Source organism: Saccoglossus kowalevskii, chromosome 4 (genome assembly GCF_978046115.1).
Source record: "Saccoglossus kowalevskii chromosome 4, keSacKowa6.1, whole genome shotgun sequence".
NCBI classification, from domain to species: Eukaryota; Metazoa; Hemichordata; class Enteropneusta; family Harrimaniidae; genus Saccoglossus; species Saccoglossus kowalevskii.
In genome coordinates this window covers 44,324,747-44,348,279 of record NC_140644.1, presented here as the reverse complement: position 1 = coordinate 44,348,279, position 23,533 = coordinate 44,324,747, and the positions used below count along the sequence as shown (strand labels likewise).

Below are 23,533 nucleotides of genomic sequence, written 5' to 3'. Positions count from 1 at the left end.
AAATCTACAAAATAATAACAGAGCAAACAAACTGAAAATTCACCGCCCGATCGACAGACAACTTTAAACCCAAGCGATCGCATCTCCCGATTCAGTTCAGCACTCGCTGTGACTTCTCTCCCCTTCATTGCCATTCAAATCAGATAATAAAGATATTCGTCAAGACATCTCGCGTAGTAAAAACAAATCTTGGAAAGAAAAGTACATGTAGTTGACTCTGGTGGTGCGTTCAGCCTTCAGCAGCGGAGCAAGAGGGCAATGGAGGGCAATGTATGGTAATGAGTCTTCCAGAAAAGGAGTGTCTCCTCCCACAACGTATTAATGAATACAGGGCTCCCTTTACCAAAATACAAACTTTAGCCATTACCTTTAGCCAGATTCATTTTTTCTTAGCCATTTTCAATTCTGGTTAGTCAGAAAATTAATTGTTGGAAATTTGAAAAGGAATAAAAACAAAAAAAAGGAGACACTAAAATATGATTTCATTTTACAATGTACTTTATTTTTCATCGTCACAACATGTTTCCTCTCCTTGTTGAATATCAAGACATTTGGAGACAACATACTCCATCATGAAACCAACATCCTCTCTAGAATACATGGTTTTATCAGCCTCCTCCACATGAACTTTCTGTTGAAATGTTGGTTTAAGTGCTCTCCTATCTTTCTTAGAACACCACAGTTGAAAACTGTTATCAAAGTTAAACTCAGTGAGGTCCGGACCCTCAATTTTAACCATCAGTAACGTGTTGACACTCTTTGTGTACAAAGAATTTCTCAGTGCTGTTTTCACAATATTATAACGAGAAAAACCCCTTTCCACATTAACAGAAGTCACTGGACATGTTAGACATATAGTTGCTAAAATACAAATATTTGGATAAGCAGATTTATATTTATTCAAAACCCACTCCCAAAAATCTGTGAAAGACTGCTGTCTATACTTGTGCATCACATGTTTGAAAATAGACCATTCATTAATTACAGCTGTTTTGCATACTGGGGGGTCCACACATGTGGTACTTGCCTTTTCTGTACCAAAAAACTCACTCAACTTTTCTATTTCAGCTGTACCATATTCTGCAATCTGGTCTTCATTGTCTGGTAGTTTTGAAGGTACCAGAATATCAAAGGCTGAACTGATTTGGTCATCATCTTCATGGAATCTATTAACCAAATTTTCTGAGAGACAACTAAGAAATTTCTGACTCGTCTTAGCAAAATTGTCTCTTTGTTTTTTAGTGGCAGCTACAACATGTCCATAGAATTCTACTTCTGTTGGCAAATCAGCATCATTGGTAGTATCATGTGTTATAGTATCAATAAAAGTTTGATAATTTCTACCCTTTTTAGTTTTGAAGTCTTCTACAGCTTTTTGACAAGCGTTAATGTGATGTTTAACCTCAGTAAAAGTAAGACCATCAGACTGCAAAGCTAAACAGGTGGTGTTTAAAACTGATAACACATCAAGCAAAAAAAATGACAAAGCAAGAAAGTCAAATCTGGCAATATTCTTCAGAAGTCCAGACACACGGGCATTGTTCCTATTATTGTCAACATCGTCTTTGAGTGCTGTGATAAGAGAGCTCACTGCTCTACAAATTGCTGAAACACTATTGTAGAATGATAACCACCTTGTGCTAAATGTCTGTTGATATTTCAACTGACTTTCACCCATTATTTTCTGACTAGCAGTTAACTTATTCTGATTCTTGGGTGAATAATGATAATATTTATAAAGATCATTAACAAGTGCTTGGTATTTAACAAGGTAAGGAATGCAGTCTGCAGCTTGGCCACTGGCTAGGGCAAGTTTATGTGCAGCGCAATGTTGTGACAGAATAAACGGATTGTCCTCTTTAAAACGAGTTGTTAATCCCTTTCTCTGTCCAGTCATAACACTGGCACCGTCAGTACCCAGTGAAATTAAATTTGAAAGAAGTAGGCCCTTGTCATCAATAACATGTTTCACCTCTTCGTAAAGTGCCTCCGCAGTTGCACTAGATAACATGCTGACACTCAAAAAATGTGATTCAATCTTTCCATCTACTACACCACGTATGTAGATCATGAGATTTTGGCAAATGCCAATGTCTGTAGATTCATCTAATTCTAGAGAGTAGAATTTTGCTGACTTCATTTTCCGAATAATTTCATTTTCAACTACTTTGGCAATGCACTCCAAAAAGTCGTCAACACTAGTACTATGCGTATAACAAACTGTCTGAATGCCGCAGAATTTCTAAGGACTTGCACCCCTGAAAATAATTAAAAAAGAAAAGAAAAATTTTGCTATTTTATTTAGAAATGTAAATTAAACCTCGTGCTACTGATTACATGATATTCCACACAAATAAAAATATTCCGTATACATTTTGAATTTACAAGTAATTAAAAAACACAGAAACCAATAAAATATCTACAATCATTCACCTGAATTCTGCAAAAATCCTGAACAGATCTCACTTTACTTTTCGCAATATCTTCTTTTGCAACAAACTAAACACTCCTCATGGCTGCCACAATAGCCTCTTTGACGGCACTGTACGCATTCGTCGCTGCTCGGGGCATCTCTTCATTAACAGTAGAGTCCGCTGCTGTCACAGCGAACTTATGATCATTACTTTTTTCATGTTTTGAAAAATCGTCTGCTTTTGGATTTTCTGATCGTTTACCTGTGGTGAAGATATTGCTTCTACCTGCTGCAATACACGATTTGCAAAAGAACAGTTGTTTTTCAGAATCGTACTTCAACCACAGGTAGCGTGAAAACCATTCTGATTTTATTTTGCGTCGAGGAGTAGCAAGTTTTCTATCTTTTCTCGTTTCTGATGCAGAACATTGCTCCTGAGATTTTTTCTCCAAATCATTTCCTCCCCAAAAGTCGGTCAGTGTTCGTTTGGATGCCATTGTTATGGAAATGTGCCGCAAACTTATCGACCTTTTTGATCCCGGAAGTGCTATTTGCCAGCGTTTAAAACTAACAACGAAAACGTACGAACCAACTTGGCGTAACAAAATTTAATTTCGGGTACTCTTGAAGTTGTTCCGATAAAACACGAACATGCTTCGGTGATTCCAGAGAAATCTAACTGTGAGTGCGCATGCGCATGCAACACAGCTGTTTAATAGACGCAGTGGTTATGCAAATCGAGGTTAGCGTCCGTTTCTCGGTGCAATAGACTGTTAGTGCTTCGTGTGAGTTATTTTTCCGTCATTCCAGTTATCACCAACCACGTTCACCACAATAAATATTGAGTTCTAATTACATGATTGTATGTTCACTTTTAAGTACTCGCCAATTTTTTCGCCACATCGGAATAGTATTAGTCAATTGGAATTTGTTATCGCAATTGGCGATGTGGCGATCGGGTAGCGGGAGCCCTGGAATATGTAAATTATGACGTCATTTTGGCGCGGCTTTGTCACGCCGTGAAACAGTGTTTCCTATTGGATTCAGGAGCATAATTTTGTACTTTATAACCAATTGCGACCACGCATATCCACACATCTGCGCGATTCACAGCAACTGCCTTTGATCTCGAGTTCTAGTGGACGCATTATACTAATTTTTCGCACAGACACTCTTCAATATGTTCCCTCTCAAGCGGCACTGGGATTTTTCTATTTTCCTATTTGTTTCGAAATTACGTTCTAATTTCTAAATACCGGAAAGAACCAGATCGCATTGTTTTTCCATCAATATATCAGTTTAGAAAATCAATACCAAAAACATGTACCGCATCCTTAAATAGTTAGTTGGTGTCCAGTGGAGAGAGAAGTCAACAGTACTTTGCCTCCCGAGAATCTACATCTTCAAACACTGCAATCTTTGTTTTTAAAGTGCGTTTTTAAATTACTATTATAAAAGCTCTATCATTCTGTTCTAATAGCTGAAACAAATTCCTATGAATTTTCATTTGTCAAATGAACTGTTTGTCAAATACAGAATACTGTGGAATACTTTATTTTCGCTGAAAAGGCTTTTTGGGCGTTTTGCCTGGAATTTATTTTCACTGATTTTTGATGAGTTTAATGTGAAATATAGGAAAAAAAGTATATTTGCTGGATTTTATTTTCACAGAATCATTCCTTCAGCGAAAATAGTGAGAATAAATTCCAAGCAAAAATAAAGTATTTTACAGTACCTATTTTTGAGTACAATTTTCTTTTCAAAATGTGGATGCAACGTTTTGCTTTTTATGTATTTTTTATGTATTGTTTTTGATTTGATAACTTTGGACTTAACAGATTTATTATTAGCTTTAGATCTTGATCAAACTTTGGCACCCAGTTCATAGCAGTGCTTATATTGATTTTCTGACATCTTGTTCTTTGTAAAGATTTTAGGTTTGCAAATGTGTATCAGACTGTGCAAAAACACTCTCCATGAGTTGGTTTTGAAACCCAGTCTAGTATTCCCATGAGATTTGGGAGATACATTACCAATGATATTATTACAAGATAAGTGATTTGCTTCATTGAACATAAACAATGCATATTTCCACTGAGATCAGTGACCTTTGAATGTGCATCACCAGTGATCAGTCAAGTAGAAACAGTCAAAATATTTTATCAGATTTTCTCAATTTTTGCATGATATTTTCATACAGAACATCTGTCGTTCATACTCAGGGAAGACTTTATACTGATTAATAAGGTGACTAAGTTTGATAAAGTTTGGAATAGAATTAGTAAAGTCATTGTGCACACAATGACAATTATTAACGACAACGACGACGACAACGACAACGACAACGACGACGACAACGACGACGACAACGACGACGACGACAACGCCGGAAAGTAATGTTTCCCTTAATATACCTTTCCCTTCCATCTTTGATGTTACGGGCAAGGTAAAAATGGATGGAGATCCAACATATTAAAATAAAATAGCGAATATTAGAAATAGCATTTAGGTTAAAAAGGTTTTGCTACTTGTCAATGACCACCAGCCAGAGTAAGAATGGTCATCTGTTAAAGTTGACATTCTTTTTAACAAGTTCCATTCAGCTTGTTATCACACCATTAACTAATAAAGATTATTACAATTAAATACACCTTAAACATAGAACACATGTCATTGTAACTGTGTATATGCAGTAATTACTGACCTTCATAGCTAATAGCTCTTTGGGAGTTAACTTCTCCAACTCACTCTCAAGGTATTGCACATTTGCCTGAAATAAATCATATACATAGCATTGAATACAGTAATCAGAAAGATAATTCAGCTATCTTTGTTGTCTATACCGTGAACTGGACTTTTTTATATCTTATATCTTATCCAGCCCAGATGCAAGATGAACAATTTAATCACTGTACCAAGGATTTTCAAAAACAGTTTAAGAAATTAAATATAATATTGACAAGTCATGTCACCACACATTTGCAATTGTTCAATAATAACTAAACTTATACAAGTCTAGCATTTTGAATAAGAACTTGTTGTAACAACTGCAGTAGTGCCAGTATGTATGAAATGATGTATAGGTGAATAGTTTGATTGCAGTAGTGCCAGTATGTATGAAATGATGTATAGGTGTATAGTCTGATTGCAGTAGTGCCAGTATGTATGAAATGATGTATAGGTGTATAGTTTCATTGCAGTAGCGCCAGTATGTATGAAATGATGTATAGGTGTATAGTTTGATTGCAGTAGTGCCAGTATGTATGAAATGATGTATAGGTGTATAGTCTGATTGCAGTAGTGCCAGTATGTATGAAATGATGTATAGGTGTATAGTTTGATTGCAGTAGTGCCAGTATGTATGAAATGATGTATAGGTGTATAGTCTGATTGCAGTAGTGCCAGTATGTATGAAATGATGTATAGGTGTATAGTTTGATTGCAGTAGTGCCAGTATGTATGAAATAATGTATAGGTGTATAGTTTGATTGCAGTAGTGCCAGTATGTATGAAATGATGTATAGGTGTATAGTTTGATTGCAGTAGTGCCAGTATGTATGAAATGATGTATAGGTGTATAGTTTGATTGCAGTAGTGCCAGTATGTATGAAATGATGTATAGGTGTATAGTTTGATTGCAGTAGTGCCAGTATGTATGAAATGATGCATAGGTGTATAGTTTGATTGTCGTAGTGCCAGTATGTATGAAATGATGTATAGGTGTATAGTTTGATTGCAGTAGTGCCAGTATGTATGAAATGATGTATAGGTGTATAGTTTGATTGCAGTAGTGCCAGTATGTATGAAATGATGTATAGGTGTATAGTCTGATTGCAGTAGTGCCAGTATGTATGAAATGATGTATAGGTGTATAGTTTGATTGCAGTAGTGCCAGTATGTATGAAATGATGTATAGGTGTATAGTCTGATTGCAGTAGTGCCAGTATGTATGAAATGATGTATAGGTGTATAGTTTGATTGCAGTAGTGCCAGTATGTATGAAATGATGTATAGGTGTATAGTTTGATTGCAGTAGTGCCAGTATGTATGAAATGATGTATAGGTGTATAGTTTGATTGCCATCAGTCAAAGCATGTCAAAGATATTTCTCAGGAACTGCGTTCATTAAAATAAAATGGCCACCAGATGGCCATTTTGAATTTGAATTCAAAAACAAAATTATGTGCATCAGAATCACACTATGTTTGCACAATGTTTGAACACAATCTTTAAACTGGTCACTATTCTGACATCTTGAAACAGATTGTGAAATGGAGAGATGTGTATATGCATATGTATACATACATATAACAATAAAACTCAAATTATACCTTTAAAAGAAACAACTCTTCCCAAAAGTTGGGATTCTCTCGTGATGGATCTTCTCCCTGGATGTACAAGATAAATTTATAATATAGTTACAGTAAGTAAAAAAAATTACTATCAGAATTTAAAAAGATTAAATTTGTTGCCATTATTCTTAATTTGGTTAAAACATCAGAAAAACATACTTAAATATAAAGTGTATGTTACAGTAGCATGTTTCAATTTACTAAATGAACACTATCCATGCCTACATTAGCAGATGTACAGTACAATACAGTATAACTGAATATTATGTACAATAAATCAGAAAATTGACAAAAACAATATCATGGGTCATCTCACTCGTATCACTCATATAGCATGTATGTGAGGGGGTCTGAAACATGAGTCATCTCACTCGTATCACTCATATAGCATGTATGTGAAGGGATCTGAAACATGGGTCATCTCACTCGTATCACTCATATAGCATGTATGTGAAGGGGTCTGAAACATGGGTCATCTCACTCGTATCACTCATATAGCATGTATGTGAAAGGGTCTGAAACATGGGTCATCTCACTCGTATCACTCATATAGCATGTATGTGAAGGGATCTGAAACATGGGTCATCTCACTCGTATCACTCATATAGCATGTATGTGAAAGGGTCTGAAACATGGGTCATCTCACTCGTATCACTCATATAGCATGTATGTGAGGGGGTCTGAAACATGAGTCATCTCACTCGTATCACTCATATAGCATGTATGTGAAGGGATCTGAAACATGGGTCATCTCACTCGTATCACTCATATAGCATGTATGTGAAGGGATCTGAAACATGGGTCATCTCACTCGTATCACTCATATAGCATGTATGTGAAGGGGTCTGAAACATGGGTCATCTCACTCGTATCACTCATATAGCATGTATGTGAAAGGGTCTGAAACATGAGTCATCTCACTCGTATCACTCACATAGCATGTATGTGAAAGGGTCTGAAACATGAGTCATCTCACTCGTATCACTCATATAGCATGTATGTGAAGGGATCTGAAACATGGGTCATCTCACTCGTATCACTCATATAGCATGTATGTGAAAGGGTCTGAAACATGGGTCATCTCACTCGTATCACTCATATAGCATGTATGTGAAGGGATCTGAAACATGGGTCATCTCACTCGTATCACTCATATAGCATGTATGTGAAAGGGTCTGAAACATGAGTCATCTCACTCGTATCACTCATATAGCATGTATGTGAGGGGATCTGAAACATGGGTCATCTCACTCGTATCACTCATATAGCATGTATGTGAGGGGATCTGAAACATGGGTCATCTCACTTGTATCACTCATATAGCATGTATGTGAGGGGGTCTGAAACATGGGTCATCTCACTCGTATCACTCACATAGCATGTATGTGAAAGGGTCTGAAACATGAGTCATCTCACTCGTATCACTCATATAGCATGTATGTGAAAGGGTCTGAAACATGTGTCATCTCACTCGTATCACTCATATAGCATGTATGTGAAGGGGTCTGAAACATGAGTCATCTCACTCGTATCACTCATATAGCATGTATGTGAAGGGATCTGAAACATGGGTCATCTCACTCGTATCACTCATATAGCATGTATGTGAAAGGGTCTGAAACATGAGTCATCTCACTCCTATCACTCATATAGCATGTATGTGAGGGGGTCTGAAACATGGGTCATCTCACTCGTATCACTCATATAGCATGTATGTGAAAGGGTCTGAAACATGAGTCATCTCACTTGTATCACTCATATAGCATGTATGTGAAGGGGTCTGAAACACGAGTCATCTCACTCGTATCACTCATATAGCATGTATGTGAAAGGGTCTGAAACATGAGTCATCTCACTCGTATCACTCATATAGCATGTATGTGAAAGGGTCTGAAACACGAGTCATCTCACTCGTATCACTCATATAGCATGTATGTGAAGGGGTCTGAAACATGGGTCATCTCACTCGTATCACTCATATAGCATGTATGTGAGGGGGTCTGAAACATGGGTCATCTCACTCGTATCACTCATATAGCATGCATGTGAAAGGGTCTGAAACATGGGTCATCTCACTCGTATCACTCATATAGCATGTATGTGAAGGGGTCTGAAACATGAGTCATCTCACTCGTATCACTCATATAGCATGTATGTGAAGGGGTCTGAAACATGAGTCATCTCACTCGTATCACTCATATAGCATGTATGTGAAGGGGTCTGAAACATGAGTCATCTCACTCGTATCACTCATATAGCATGTATGTGAAAGGGTCTGAAAACTAACTCTGTGATGAGATAATACTACTTGCAGAATGACGATTATTGCACTCTGCGAAAGGATCGCAGGGTCACTCTGCGAAATGGCATATTTTGACCACCTGTCACAGCGTAATTACGTGGGGATGTGATATGCATGCATTATTTCATGTTGATACAATTTTGGAAACCACTTTATTCTGAATTGCAAGTCAATTCAAGTCGACATTTATTTTCTTGTGTTTAATTTCGTGGTTTTGAGCTGTCCGAGTCTTTCATGGTATTTAAATTTGTCTAAAACAAAAGGTAACACCACATGAAGCAGTAAGAAAATAAATCAATATTTGCATAAAATTTGTGTATCATTTATTCAACGGAAATGTGGGACAACTGGGAGTACTGTACTGAGAGAATTGTCATTGTTATGATTGAACTTTGTAATTTTTACAGATTGTGGATAAAGACACTGTAAGATATGGCATCATATGGACGTACGTGGTTTATATAGCGTATATAAGCTCTGGAATTCAGCGTTGATTAAAAAAAAAATCGCACTGGCGTACATGTCGCTTTCTTTCAAGACGGAACAACACTTGATGAAAATCAAATCAAGATCTTAAACAAGTCATTGTCAATGACACGTCCCTGTTCCGTTCATATTTGAGTGACATATACATTCAAAGCAGATCATGATCGAAATGCACCGTCTTATGTACAACACATTGTACTAAATCCAAACAAAATCCATCCATGCATGACTGAGATCCGGTTCCGGAATTGTGAAAATACGTGATTTTGATGCATTTTCGGCCTTAAAATGGCCATCATTCAGCTATTGTTAAGCGGATCATGAAACAAATGCACATATCTATTTGTGACATGATGTACCATGTGTGTGTGAAGTTTGAACTTGATCAATCCAGACATGTCTTGGATACAGATCCAGAACTGAATTCTTTAAAACAAAATAGCCGCCAGTCGGCCATTTCAAACTTGATCTGAAAAAAAATGACGTGCATCAAGTTCCTATTATGTTTAATGTATGTACCAAATTTGAACAAAATCCGTCCATGCATAACGGAGATCCGGGTTCGGAATGGTGAAAATGTGCGATTTCAATGCATTTTCGGCCTTAAAGCAGCCGCCATTTGGCTATCGTTATTGAGATCATGAAACAAATGCACATACATATTTGTGACATGATGTACCTTGTGTGTGTGAAGTTTGAACTTGATCAATCCAGACACGTCTCGGATATGGATCCAGAACTGAATTCTTTAAAACAAAATGGCCGCCAGTCGGCCATTTCAAACCCGATCCAAAAAAAAAAATGACCTGCATCAAGGTCCTATTATGTTTAATGTATGTACCAAATTTGAACAAAATCCGTCCATGCATAACGGAGATCCGGATCCGGAATGGTGAAAATGTGAGATTTTGATGCATTTTCGGCCTTAAAAATGGCCGCTATTCGGCGATCGTTAATCGGATCATGAAAAAAATGCATGTGCATATGTCCCATATAATGTGTGATATATGAGTGAAGTTTGAACTTAATCGGTCCATGCATGTTTGAGATACAGATGATCACGGACGGACGCACGCACGCACACAGGGCAAAACATAAGTCCCCGTTTTCGGACTACGTCCGAACGGGGACTAAAAATGAGATTATGCCATATAATGCTGTAACTGACAAAGAGCTTTAAACTAAATATAAAATTTGTATTGTCCAAGTCCCAGATCCCTGTAAACTTTGGTGGATTTTGTCTGTTTGGCAGCCTGTGAACGGGCATGCTGCTCAGTACCACCATGAACTGGACACAGGAAAATGAACCAATGTCTGGTTGTCATCACGATTACCTTTGCAGTCACAGTCAACCAATGGTATTAAGTGGATTCATGCAACCCTATTGTTATATTGTACCAAGCATGGAAAACCCTGGGTAGGACATTTCACTGGGTGAATTATTGGAGAGAAACATTGTGACAAGATGGAATTCACAGCGTTCCACAGAGCCATGGTATTCATAGTTCTAATTATTTATTGGAGGAGGCGAATCACTTGTATAGTCTTCAATTACAGAAACCCTTGTAGTTTATTTACAAACTAATAACACTAATCCCCAGAAGCATCAATTGCTACATGTATGTTTACACGACAGCATTCTACCAGAACCGAACTACTGCTCCCCCCACTGATTAACAGGAGATTATCTTCAATGTGTTCATACGGTCGGGAGCTGAACGAGAGCCGAGACCTGCCAGACACGGCAGCTAAAATGTGTTACAACCTATTATTTATTGTCATGCAAAATTACCATTTTGTAATTATTCAACTGTTAGTAATATCTAAACTACTGGTATTATGAAGAATCACAGTCCCTCTATCCTCTCTATATATCATAGAGGGACTGCGGAAGAATCTAAACATACTAGATCGCTTCTACGATTTTTTTCTTTGGTGTTTTTAAAAAGTTTCCGTTCAGTCATTCTTTCAAATTTTTGATGCATAATGTTGTACGCCATTTTTCCCGTTTCTCATTGAGTTATCAATCTATTGCAGTGGAAGTAATTCTTTGCTATGCCAAGTGTATATTAGGGCGCGTACCTCTTCTTCAAGCCGGATATTGCGTGAAATTACGAAATATGTTGTCTCCGCCATAATTGAAATGATAGGTTACTTGAAGAAGACGATCAAGGACGTGATTTCGGCTCCGATAGTTGGGCCCTGATGCGTTTACACGATCAGAGCCATGTCGGGACTCAACCCTATCAGAGTTCAACCCTGAGGGTTTAGTGAAGCCGAACTTGGCTCGAGCCGGCTCAAGCAGAACGCGTTCACATGGACATTTTTGCTGGCTCGAGCTGGCTCGAGCAGACTCGAGCCGTAGGGCTCCGATAAAATGCTGTCGTGTGAACATAGCAAGTGTGTATAGCAGTCCAGTCAGGCTTGCTGCTTCCATTCTCACAGTCCCCAAACGATGCCAGGACCAATCACAAACAGGAAAAGACAATGAATTTTCGGATTAACACCTCTGTTTTCCCCCACGCTAACGAACAAATCTTTTGCTTTCCACTGACTTCCTGTTCCGGTCCGTCTGTAAGAATAAAGCATTGCTCTGATCTGAGCTAGGCATTCCATAACGATGAGATACTAGTAGTTGGTGGGTGTTTACTAACATTATACTCAAAGTTTCTGAGACTGGACCACATAGGACTACAAGCATTTACTGTGACGTAGTACCAGAAAAGCTTATATTTACCTCCCGTGGTATGGGCTGAGTTTAGTACTCTAATTTGACTGATTATTCATTGTACACAGTTAACATGCATATTTATTGTTTATGTGTATAGTTACTGATCTAAGCTGTGTAAAGTAAAATAAACGAGTCATTTCTGGTGACAAGGTACTAGTAGCTTGTAAGAATCCAAATCGGCTATATGCTGTAATATTCAATAAATATATTCACAAACAATAAACCACATTGCATAAATTATTTCCGGCTGTATTTTGTTCTACTGTAACTCTAAACTTGGTCTCCATTCTGTCTTGCAATGTTTTCTTCAAGATTGCTTTCTATTCCAGATAACTAAGAGAATTATAATAATTGTCTGAGATTACATGTATATTCCAGTAATATTTATGTTGATTGGCTTAAAAAATAGCGAGTCGTCAAGCTTGAATCGTCAGACTGACCGCTGAAGTGAAACGAAACACATCCATTCTGTTCATGTATTTGACCTCTCATTACCTTGCGCGACCTCAAGGCAACAGGGGCTTGGGTCGAACACCGGAGTTGTACTATGTTTTTTGTTTTTGAGGAAATGGTTAGTTTCATGTCACATATTTGCTTAGTTGTTATCATTGCTAGTGAATCATGGTTTTTTTAATTATTTTGGCTAGGCTGCAAACAACGAAACAACACAGACGCCGACACTGTAACTAGGCTGCACAACAACGAAAGAACACAGACGCCGACACTGTAACTAGGCTGCACAACAACGAAAGAACACAGACGCCGACACTGTAACTAGGCTGCACAACAACGAAAGAACACAGACGCCGACACTGTAACTAGGCTGCACAACAACGAAAGAACACAGACGCCGACACTGTAACTAGGCTGCACAACAACGAAACAACACAGACGCCGACACTGTAAGGGAAGAGTAGAAAATCAAACTCGCGGTTTACCGCGGTCATTACCGCGGTGGTGGTGGGTGCTCGCCGGTCGACCGCATTTTATGCAAATTTATGCATAGATTCCATGACCCCGGTTTACCGCGGTCATGTGTGGTAGGCTCGCATGGCAATTTACACCCTATTGTTAAGACTATGAATGGACACAATAGACTGGGAAACTAAAGGTTACTTACCGCCAAGTTCAAATAATAAAATCGAGTGGTACCAGAAGATTGGAAAAATCGTCTATATTAGTTCGCAGAAGAACACTATTTTATTTTCACGAGTCTTGGTATAACATCGCAAAGCAACCCAGAATAATGTAGACCCCACATAATGTAAAATATAATCACATTATTTTGAATTTACATCATGTATAGTCTCAGGATTTATTTTAAAAGATTAATGTTTCGCATATACCAATATAATCGGGCGAAGTACAAATTCCGAGTGTAAAACACTTGATGAGAGGCCACAGTTTACGTTACCTCGAGATCATGCACTAAGTAGGAAAAGCAACCCGGAGTCGAAGAGGGAGTGTCACACACTTGGTGCTACAATATATACTACAACAACTGGGTGATCAGCGAAAAAAATAGCGCACTTCTTGGCGAAACTGACTAATCTAATAAACCTTGGTCCAAGTTTAACCCCAAGTCACGCGCTGAACAAGTGGGTTGTTACCTTGGTGACCATTCGCGCTCCGCGCGTTGACCTTTTTATTATACACATCCTATTACGCAAATTTTTACTGGCTCTGCGTTGCCGACGTAAAAATTGTTACCGTTCTGGTTGTGAATATTTCACCATTGCCGACGTGATAATGCGTTGCCTTCGTAATAATTACGCAAACTTATTTTCCATTGTTTACGTACTGGTTGTGAATATTTCAACTTTGCCGACTTGATAATGCGTTGCCTTTGCAATAATTACGCAAACTTATTTTTTATACCTCTGTCGACCCCTCGAGTCAGGCTGCTATCACCCTTTCTATTTCAGTAATTGACGGTCTATAGGTGTTAAGTTGTCACCTCCAACTGACTGAGCGGGCAATTAAATACGCGATAATACCAGACTTAGTTTTTCTACTTTAAAACTGACGGCAAAACACAATACAATCGTCCGGAGCCATCGAACTACGCGACTTAGTCGAAACCGCGACTTACTGCCTCAGAGACGGGGCCACTGAATAACTGTTGTTGATAATGATATTGTAAACAAACACGCACACACAAAACATTAAAGCCAGAAATGTCAAGTCAAGAAACAACATTTCAAATAATAATAATTATGGTTTGACATCTATATCATTTTGAAATAAACTAAATTTCTTGTAAATAAAATCCATGCGTTACAATTTACTGTAATTTCAAACTTGGGGCAGCGTACTTTGAACGCAGAGTATTCGGTCGCTTACATTTCCAGTGAAAACAAAACAAAACAACGTCAGGTGCTTTTGAACTACGTGCGGTTGGCACAGTAACGGGCAATGACCTCAGCGGTTCACACGCAATGAAATTCTAATCAAGCCAGCTAGCGTTATCGTACGGTATCATAAACTCAATAATTATTCATTCAAAATGCCGTTCACACTCACGAGTACCATGGAACACGAACATGTAACAGAAAAATAACGTCTTTTGTTTAAAGAAGATTCTGTCAACCAAGAATACATGCGCAAGGCAAGATTTATGAAACGAAACAGAAAATAATCATGTCATTGTCAGTGCAATGCAGACAGCCTGACCTGTTTTGATTAGTTCGCCCGTTTCTCGTTTGCTGGCCATTTTTTCTGGAGTGTGACACAAATGGTGAACATGATACTGCCAAATCAATCAAGAACCAGGATACGGCTTGGATACGCTGAAACTTTGTAAATCGTCCTCTTCTCAATTGTAAACTTTATTCCAGTGTTACGCTAAATACATGTACTAAATACTAAACAAGCCCACATATCGTATTCATTTACAGCATCGGATTTTAAAACAATGACTCGTGGAATCACAAAGAAACTGTTAAGTACGTATTTCACACATTACCGAGGACCGCGGTAGAGACCGGTACAGCGGTAGAGACCCCTAATTATAAGCAGTCCGCGGCTCTCCCCGGCGTTCTGCGGTACACCGCGGTAATGACCGCGGTGCACCGCCCGTTTGATTTCCTACTCTTCCCTAACTAGGCTGCACAACAACGAAAGAACACAGACGCCAACACTGTATTAACTAGGCTGCACAACAACGAAAGAACACAGACGCCAACACTGTAACTAGGCTGCACAACAACGAAACAACACAGACGCCGACACTGTAACTAGGCTGCACAACAACGAAAGAACACAGACGCCAACACTGTATTAACTAGGCTGCACAACAACGAAAGAACACAGACGCCGACACTGTAACTAGGCTGCACAACAACAAAAGAACACAGATGCCGATACTGTAACTAGGCTGCACAACAACGAAACAACACAGACGCCGACACTGTAACTAGGCTGCACAACAACAAAAGAACACAGACGCCAACACTGTATTAACTAGGCTGCACAACAACGAAAGAACACAGACGCCAACACTGTAACTAGGCTGCACAACAACGAAACAACACAGACGCCGACACTGTAACTAGGCTGCACAACAACGAAACAACACAGACGCCTACACTGTAATTAGGCTGCACAACAACGAAAGAACACAGATGCCGACACTGTAACTAGGCTGCACAACAACGAAAGAACACAGACACCAACACTGTAACTAGGCTGCACAACAACGAAAGAACACAGACGCCAACACTGTAACTAGGCTGCACAACAATGAAACAACACAGACGCCGACACTGTAACTAGGCTGCACAACAACGAAAGAACACAGACGCCAACACTGTATTAACTAGGCTGCACAACAACGAAAGAACACAGACGCCGACACTGTAACTAGGCTGCACAACAACAAAAGAACACAGATGCCGATACTGTAACTAGGCTGCACAACAACGAAACAACACAGACGCCGACACTGTAACTAGGCTGCACAACAACAAAAGAACACAGACGCCAACACTGTATTAACTAGGCTGCACAACAACGAAAGAACACAGACGCCAACACTGTAACTAGGCTGCACAACAACGAAACAACACAGACGCCGACACTGTAACTAGGCTGCACGACAACGAAACAACACAGACGCCTACACTGTAATTAGGCTGCACAACAACGAAAGAACACAGATGCCGACACTGTAACTAGGCTGCACAACAACGAAAGAACACAGACACCAACACTGTAACTAGGCTGCACAACAACGAAAGAACACAGATGCCGACACTGTAACTAGGCTGCACAACAACGAAAGAACACAGACGCCGACACTGTAACTAGGCTGCACAACAACGAAACAACACAGACACCAACACTGTAACTAGGCTGCACAACAACGAAAGAACACAGATGCCGACACTGTAACTAGGCTGCACAACAACGAAAGAACACAGACGCCGACACTGTAACTAGGCTGCACAACAACGAAAGAACACAGATGCCGACACTGTAACTAGGCTGCACAACAACGAAACAACACAGACGCCGACACTGTAACTAGGCTGCACAACAACGAAACAACACAGACGCCTACACTGTAATTAGGCTGCACAACAACGAAAGAACACAGATGCCGACACTGTAACTAGGCTGCACAACAACGAAAGAACACAGACACCAACACTGTAACTAGGCTGCACAACAACGAAAGAACACAGATGCCGACACTGTAACTAGGCTGCACAACAACGAAAGAACACAGACGCCGACACTGTAACTAGGCTGCACAACAACGAAACAACACAGACACCAACACTGTAACTAGGCTGCACAACAACGAAAGAACACAGATGCCGACACTGTAACTAGGCTGCACAACAACGAAAGAACACAGACGCCGACACTGTAACTAGGCTGCACAACAACGAAAGAACACAGATGCCGACACTGTAACTAGGCTGCACAACAACGAAACAACACAGACACCAACACTGTAACTAGGCTGCACAACAACGAAAGAACACAGATGCCGACACTGTAACTAGGCTGCACAACAACGAAAGAACACAGACGCCGACACTGTAACTAGGCTGCACAACAACGAAAGAACACAGATGCCGACACTGTAACTAGGCTGCACAACAACGAAGAATACAGACGCCGGCACTGTAACTAGGCTGCACAACAACGAAAGAACACAGACGCCGACACTGTAACTAGGCTGCACAACAACGAAGAATACAGACGCCGGCACTGTAACTAGGCTGCACAACAACGAAAGAACACAGACGCCAACACTGTAACTAGGCTGCACAACAACGAATGAATACAGACGCCAATACGGTAACTAGGCTGCACAACAACGAAAGAACACAGACGCCGACACTGTAACTAGGCTGCACAACAACGAAGAATACAGACGACAATACGGTAACTAGGCTGCACAACAACGAAAGAACACAGACGCCGACACTGTAACTAGGCTGCACAACAACGAATGAATACAGACGACAATACGGTAACTAGGCTGCACAACAACGAAAGAACACAGACGCCGACACTGTAACTAGGCTGCACAACAACGAAGAATACAGACGCCGGCACTGTAACTAGGCTGCACAACAACGAAGAATACAGACGCCGGCACTGTAACTAGGCTGCACAACAACGAAAGAACACAGACGCCAACACTGTAACTAGGCTGCACAACAACGAATGAATACAGACGCCAATACGGTAACTAGGCTGCACAACAACGAAAGAACACAGACGCCGACACTGTAACTAGGCTGCACAACAACGAAACAACACAGACGCCGACACTGTAATAAAATCACAGCAAGACTGTTACAATTTATCAATGTGACATCGAGCTGGCATTCCCATGCAACTTTGAACTAGTATAGGGTTATTCACGGCCATGGGAGCAAAGAAAATGAGAACTGTGAAACTGCTTTTACGAACTCTTGGTTATCGTTTTTATGTGACAAAACTAAAAAGCAGTCCCAACTGTGCCAGTCTAGTCAAACGCAGGAATGCTTGTCGATCACCAAACAGTGGACATGTCGTTGGTACATAGTGTTTACACATTTGTTTATCGTAGTGTGTGAGCAGTCGGCAAAATAACCATTTAAAACTTAATTTTTCTATAAGGCATACAGTAAAAACACTTAAATAAAGAATGGGCATCGATCAACCATTGGGATTCACGCTTTTCGCCAAACCAACCACAAACCAAGGGAATCATGCTCATCGCATAGTGACACTGCGAGCCATTCACAGAGTGCAATAATAACATTTGGCGAGTCGCACAATCGTGTCGGAGAGTAAGTTTTTAGACCCCCTTACATACCTCTCTTATGTTTATTTACTTTATTTACCATTCCTACTTAACAGAATTTTAAAATGTTAGTCGTGACATTGTGTTGTGTTTGATACTGTACGTAAATGTACTAACACATGTACATGTACTACTGCAATGCACTCATAGCATATTACAGATTCTTGTAAATACATGTATTCATAAATGTAGATTAATTCAAACAGAAAGATTAGATTCTCTATGCCAACAGTAAAGTAATTATTAACTCATAACAACCAACTGAAGGAGGTTAAAGATTACAAAAGAAAATTACAAATAAAAATTACAATGGCTTATTGAATGCAACAAAACAAAATATAAAGAGAATAGGAAACAATAAACAAAAATATATTGAATTCTGGAAGGAGACAATTATGGATAAACCTAAGTTGAGAACATATACTCAATTCAAAACAAACTACAACTTTGAAAGTTACTTAATTATACTGAATCTAAAACATAGAATTTCTGTCTCTAGATTCCGAACAAGTAATCACAGCCTAGCAATAGAAAAGGGTAGACATACCCAACCTAAAATTTCTTTGGAAAACAGGATTTGTAAACAATGTACTTTAGCAGACATAGAAGATGAAATGCATCTCCTCATCAAATGCCCAAAATATAACACACTGCGAATGGATATATTCTGAAATATACAGTTTCCTGATGAAACAAAAACTGACCAACAGAAATTTACATACTTAATGAAAAATTCTAACACAAATGTAATCAAACTTGTTGGAGAATTTATACACAGCTCGTTCTTAATGAGAAACGAGAAAGATACTTAACAAAACACTAAAATCTATCATTTATTATTTGCTATAGTTATTTTGTTATTTTTAATATCTTACTTTTGTTGCTATAAACTGATGGAAACACTGTATTTCTAAGGATGCAATAAATTATCTTTATTATTATTATTATTATTATTATTATTATGGTTTAAAGGACAACCAAAAACAGACTAAACAGTAGTTAGAAATGGAAATATATAATAAAATAAAATGAAACAACAACAAGGAGATGATGGATGATGACATTTCAAAATTATATCCATCTACACCAGTGATGGTAATATTTGTTGTGTTTGCTGCAGTTTTCTATTTAAATATTTATGAATTAAGCCTAAACCACATCCATGGGTAATCTGAAATGAGTGCATACATACAGTCATAATTACCTTAAAAAATGCTTCATATATTTGCACTATCTTCTCTTTGAGTGCCATTTTACTGCCAGAGCCTTGCCTCAATAACTTAGGATGTGAATTGTCATCCATCATGACCATACTCTTTACTTACAGATTATAGAGAACTTGTTACACAGAGTAGTTAAAATGAGACTGTGAATATAAAAATATAATATAATGTGATGGTCACAACTACTTTCACACAAGAACACTCAGTTCAGTGATCAATGATTCAAGTAAGAGCTGGAATAAAATGAAACATTTACACTGAGAAATTGGGTTGTCGACCCTGACCTGAGCCAGTATATGTGTGTAGGGTGGCAGGAGAGTTGGCGGTTCAGAAAATGTCCCAAAACAATTTGAATAAGTTATCCTTTGCAAACTGAAAATGAATGTTTGATATAAAAAAAATCTTGCATCACAAGCACAACATATACAAAGGGACAAACTGACTTTCAGAGAGAAACAGCGATTAAAAATCAGAAAATAATTAACGAGTGTGAAGACAGCATACATTTTGATTCGTGTTCGATTGACGCATGATTGATACTCCCTTTGAAATACCTATAATTCACTCAAATGTTGATACATAGCAATTTCAGCTAATTTAACAACATTTTTTTGCAGAAAAATAGAGATCAATTTACTATTTTCTGTGGAAATCAAGGTTATAAATACTTTCATAGTGCGCATGACAGTTCTTTGACGCGTCTTTGAATGCTCGGAAGGTCAAAGGGCAATGATTATAAATAAAAACATCAACGTTCTTGTTATCAAAAATTTATTAGTTTTTTAAATTGAGTGGTGATAATTTGAGACAATATATTTTTTACATAAGATTCATGTTCTTTTAAACATACATGTATTTATGTGTTTCTCGTCTGTTTTTAGGGCTATTTTATACTTGTTTGAGCCCATGTGATTTCTGATGTGAGCGAGACTGTGGGACTATTTATAACCATGATTTTCTTCAAAAGAAATAGGTTGATCCCTATTTTTCCTGCACAAAATATATATATCTCATTATATTCACTAAGCCTAAATTAAGTTCAACCAACATTGTGAGACAACTAAAAAAAATCAAATTCTTTTGTGATTGCATCAATCGAGAACCCGTAAATTTGATTTAAACTTTAAAAATGGTGCATTTCACAACAAGTTAGTGCAGGTAAATTTCAAATTCAACATGCATACTATGCATGCAGAGAAAAAATTCTATTTCAATCCCTGATGTAAATCTAATGCGAATAAACAGTGAATCAAACGCGAATCGAACCTTACGCTGTCTTCACACTCATAAATGTGCTGATCAATTTGTTTGGTTTTTCAGTCCTCCAGTGACTGTGTTAAATTAACTCACATCAGAAAGAAGAAGCGTGTGTTTATGCTCACATCGGATAGAACATGTTTTTTAATTTGCCCTTGAATGATCAAAACTATAGCGCATCTTGTTATCAGTTACAATCAAATTTGACAGTGCTCTCCTATTATAAATCTACAGTGTCTACATGTATACACCATAAATGACCCCCCCCCCCTTAGTCCCTTTACTTGAGTCACACCATGTTAATCTTATAAACATCCTTTGTCTTCGCTCTGGTTAAGTCACTTATTGTTTTTGTTTAGGATCGTTTTATCTACATGATGATAGCCGCTTATGTACACAAGAAAACGGGAATAGAACTGAAAAAAATAAATTCCGTTTAAACATCCTCTATAAAATTGAATGCGCAAACCATAAATATAAGAATTATCGGATCACAAAGGTCATTTCACACTTGTAGGTACCGGAAATTCTGCATACGGACGCTTCCAAGATGTGTGATTACTTCTTTTCTGATATTTTTAATTGAAATAGTCGTCCAACTTTGGACATTGATTAACAAAATCCCGCAAATTTCCGCAGTGAAATTTAAAGATACATGATAAATTTATAACAAGATGTTTCGACAGGGCATTTTCATCGGTGTGCAGAACTGTGCAGATGTTGAAAATCGCACCTTTTGTTGCAATAGATTTGGGGCATTGAGTACACTCAGCGAAAGTCTTTCGTTGCATTTTGTATTATTGTTATCTGTTTGGGCATGCGCAGTGCGTCAAGAATATTCGTGAAGTTTCCGAATACAGCCGAAACACGTAAGCCGATTAACGGTGACACTTGACAGCGTGTTTGCCAAATAATTACATAATAATTACATAATTACAAATGTGTACTGAGTAAATAAATCCAAAGCATCATGAAACCAGCGGAAACAATAGCGTTCTCACTCCTTCTATTTTCTACCTCCATGGTCACACCTAGCCCTGAGTACAGCACTGTAGGTTGGCCTTCTTCTGCTGATCATTCGGTCCCCACAGTCCTGAGAAGTCGTATAGACTGGCGATTCAACACCAGTCTACACATTTATGGCGGAGAAACTTTTAGCAGTTTTCATGATTGTAATCAGCCAAACGTCTATTGACCAATCTAGCGATCATAAATACCTTTCTTGTGGCCGAAAATGAACCTACAGCACTGGAACGTTGGCGAAAGCTAATTTTACGCAACGAAACGACGTTTTGTTTATAAATACGTCAAGAACAAGATGGCGGCCTACATTTTCTGTTGACGTTGGAAAATGTTGTTTTTATCGACCCTAGTGGGAAATCTTCTGTAATTTCGTTTCCAGGTAAGATATTTGGGATATTTAGACGTGTCGACCTGCTTATTTTTTAGCTGGGAAGCAGAATGCCATTTAAATAGCCTGATGCAGCCCTTCACATGGTGTCGAATCGCCGGTCTATACTCAGGGCTAGTCACACCAAGTAACCCCTGCCCTAGCTGTATACAATACATATAGGTTATTCAATAATTTAATGACCTCCGATTTATTACTGACATACTTTATCTATAGTATGCCCATCACATTGCAATCGTCTATGTTTAGCAGAACATTTGTGGTTAGACGGCTGGTTATACTACGACTGTGGACTGGAACATAACTCTAACGTGATTCATGTCGCGTTGCTTCCGTGTCACGTCAATAAAGGGTTAGTAGTAGTACACGGTTTGTTATTGGGACACAGCTTTTCGAATCCAATAAATTTTCGAAAAAAATAAATTTCGATACTTACCACAACTGATGCACTCCTGTACAAGTCATATGTCACCAAAGAAATAACTTACTACTAAAATGTATTATGCTATTTATGTATCGCCAAAACCATTTTCTGACATGTCTAGTCAGCCAAAGTGTTACATTACTACGACCGGTATTCGTGTAATATTAGTGTGTATAAGAGCTTCGCGCAAGCGGAATATAGCCATTACACTTTTGTTTTTTATTCCATTAAAATTATCCAGTAGAAAGTATTTTTAATTGAAAAATTGAAAGACTATATTTTTAGTATATTATTACACGTCTTCGAAGAATACACATACTGGGAAAATACAAAGACTAGTCGCAGAGGGCGTTGTTAGCCACACACGTTGTTAATTTTAATACTTGATTGGGATTATCAACCAGACTTCTTTGAGCTTAGGTTAGGCGTATGATTTTCTAGTAAGCGGATGACGCCAATGTGGTTTTTAGACCGTAATTTTACCACGAATATGAATTACATTGCTTTGTTGCTAAAACATATATCTTCATTTTGGAGGTGACTTTTTTTCATTTTTAGACCAAATTTACACCAAAAATGTACTTTTTTAAAACGGTTAGGGGGCGGACCATTTGATATTCTGGGGGA

At 38.4% G+C, this 23,533-nt stretch overlaps 1 protein-coding gene and 1 pseudogene across 2 annotated transcripts in view; both read right to left on the bottom strand.

Moving 5' to 3' along the window:
• Positions 1-23,024, bottom strand: part of LOC100371746 (armadillo-like helical domain-containing protein 3) — a 99,971-nt gene extending 76,947 nt beyond the window's left edge. For both annotated transcript variants that reach the window (XM_085498173.1, XM_085498174.1), the window contains exons 1-4: positions 22,919-23,024; positions 19,796-19,957; positions 6,745-6,801; positions 5,118-5,183 (exon numbers count right to left, since the gene is read on the bottom strand). In XM_085498173.1, coding sequence (XP_085354299.1) covers positions 5,118-5,183; positions 6,745-6,801; positions 19,796-19,903 — 231 coding nt within the window. In that variant the 5' untranslated portion in view covers positions 19,904-19,957; positions 22,919-23,024. The remainder of the gene's footprint in view (positions 1-5,117; positions 5,184-6,744; positions 6,802-19,795; positions 19,958-22,918) is intronic.
• On the bottom strand, positions 500-3,007 carry LOC102810044 (zinc finger protein 862-like; annotated as a pseudogene).
• Positions 23,025-23,533: the final 509 nt, after the last annotated feature.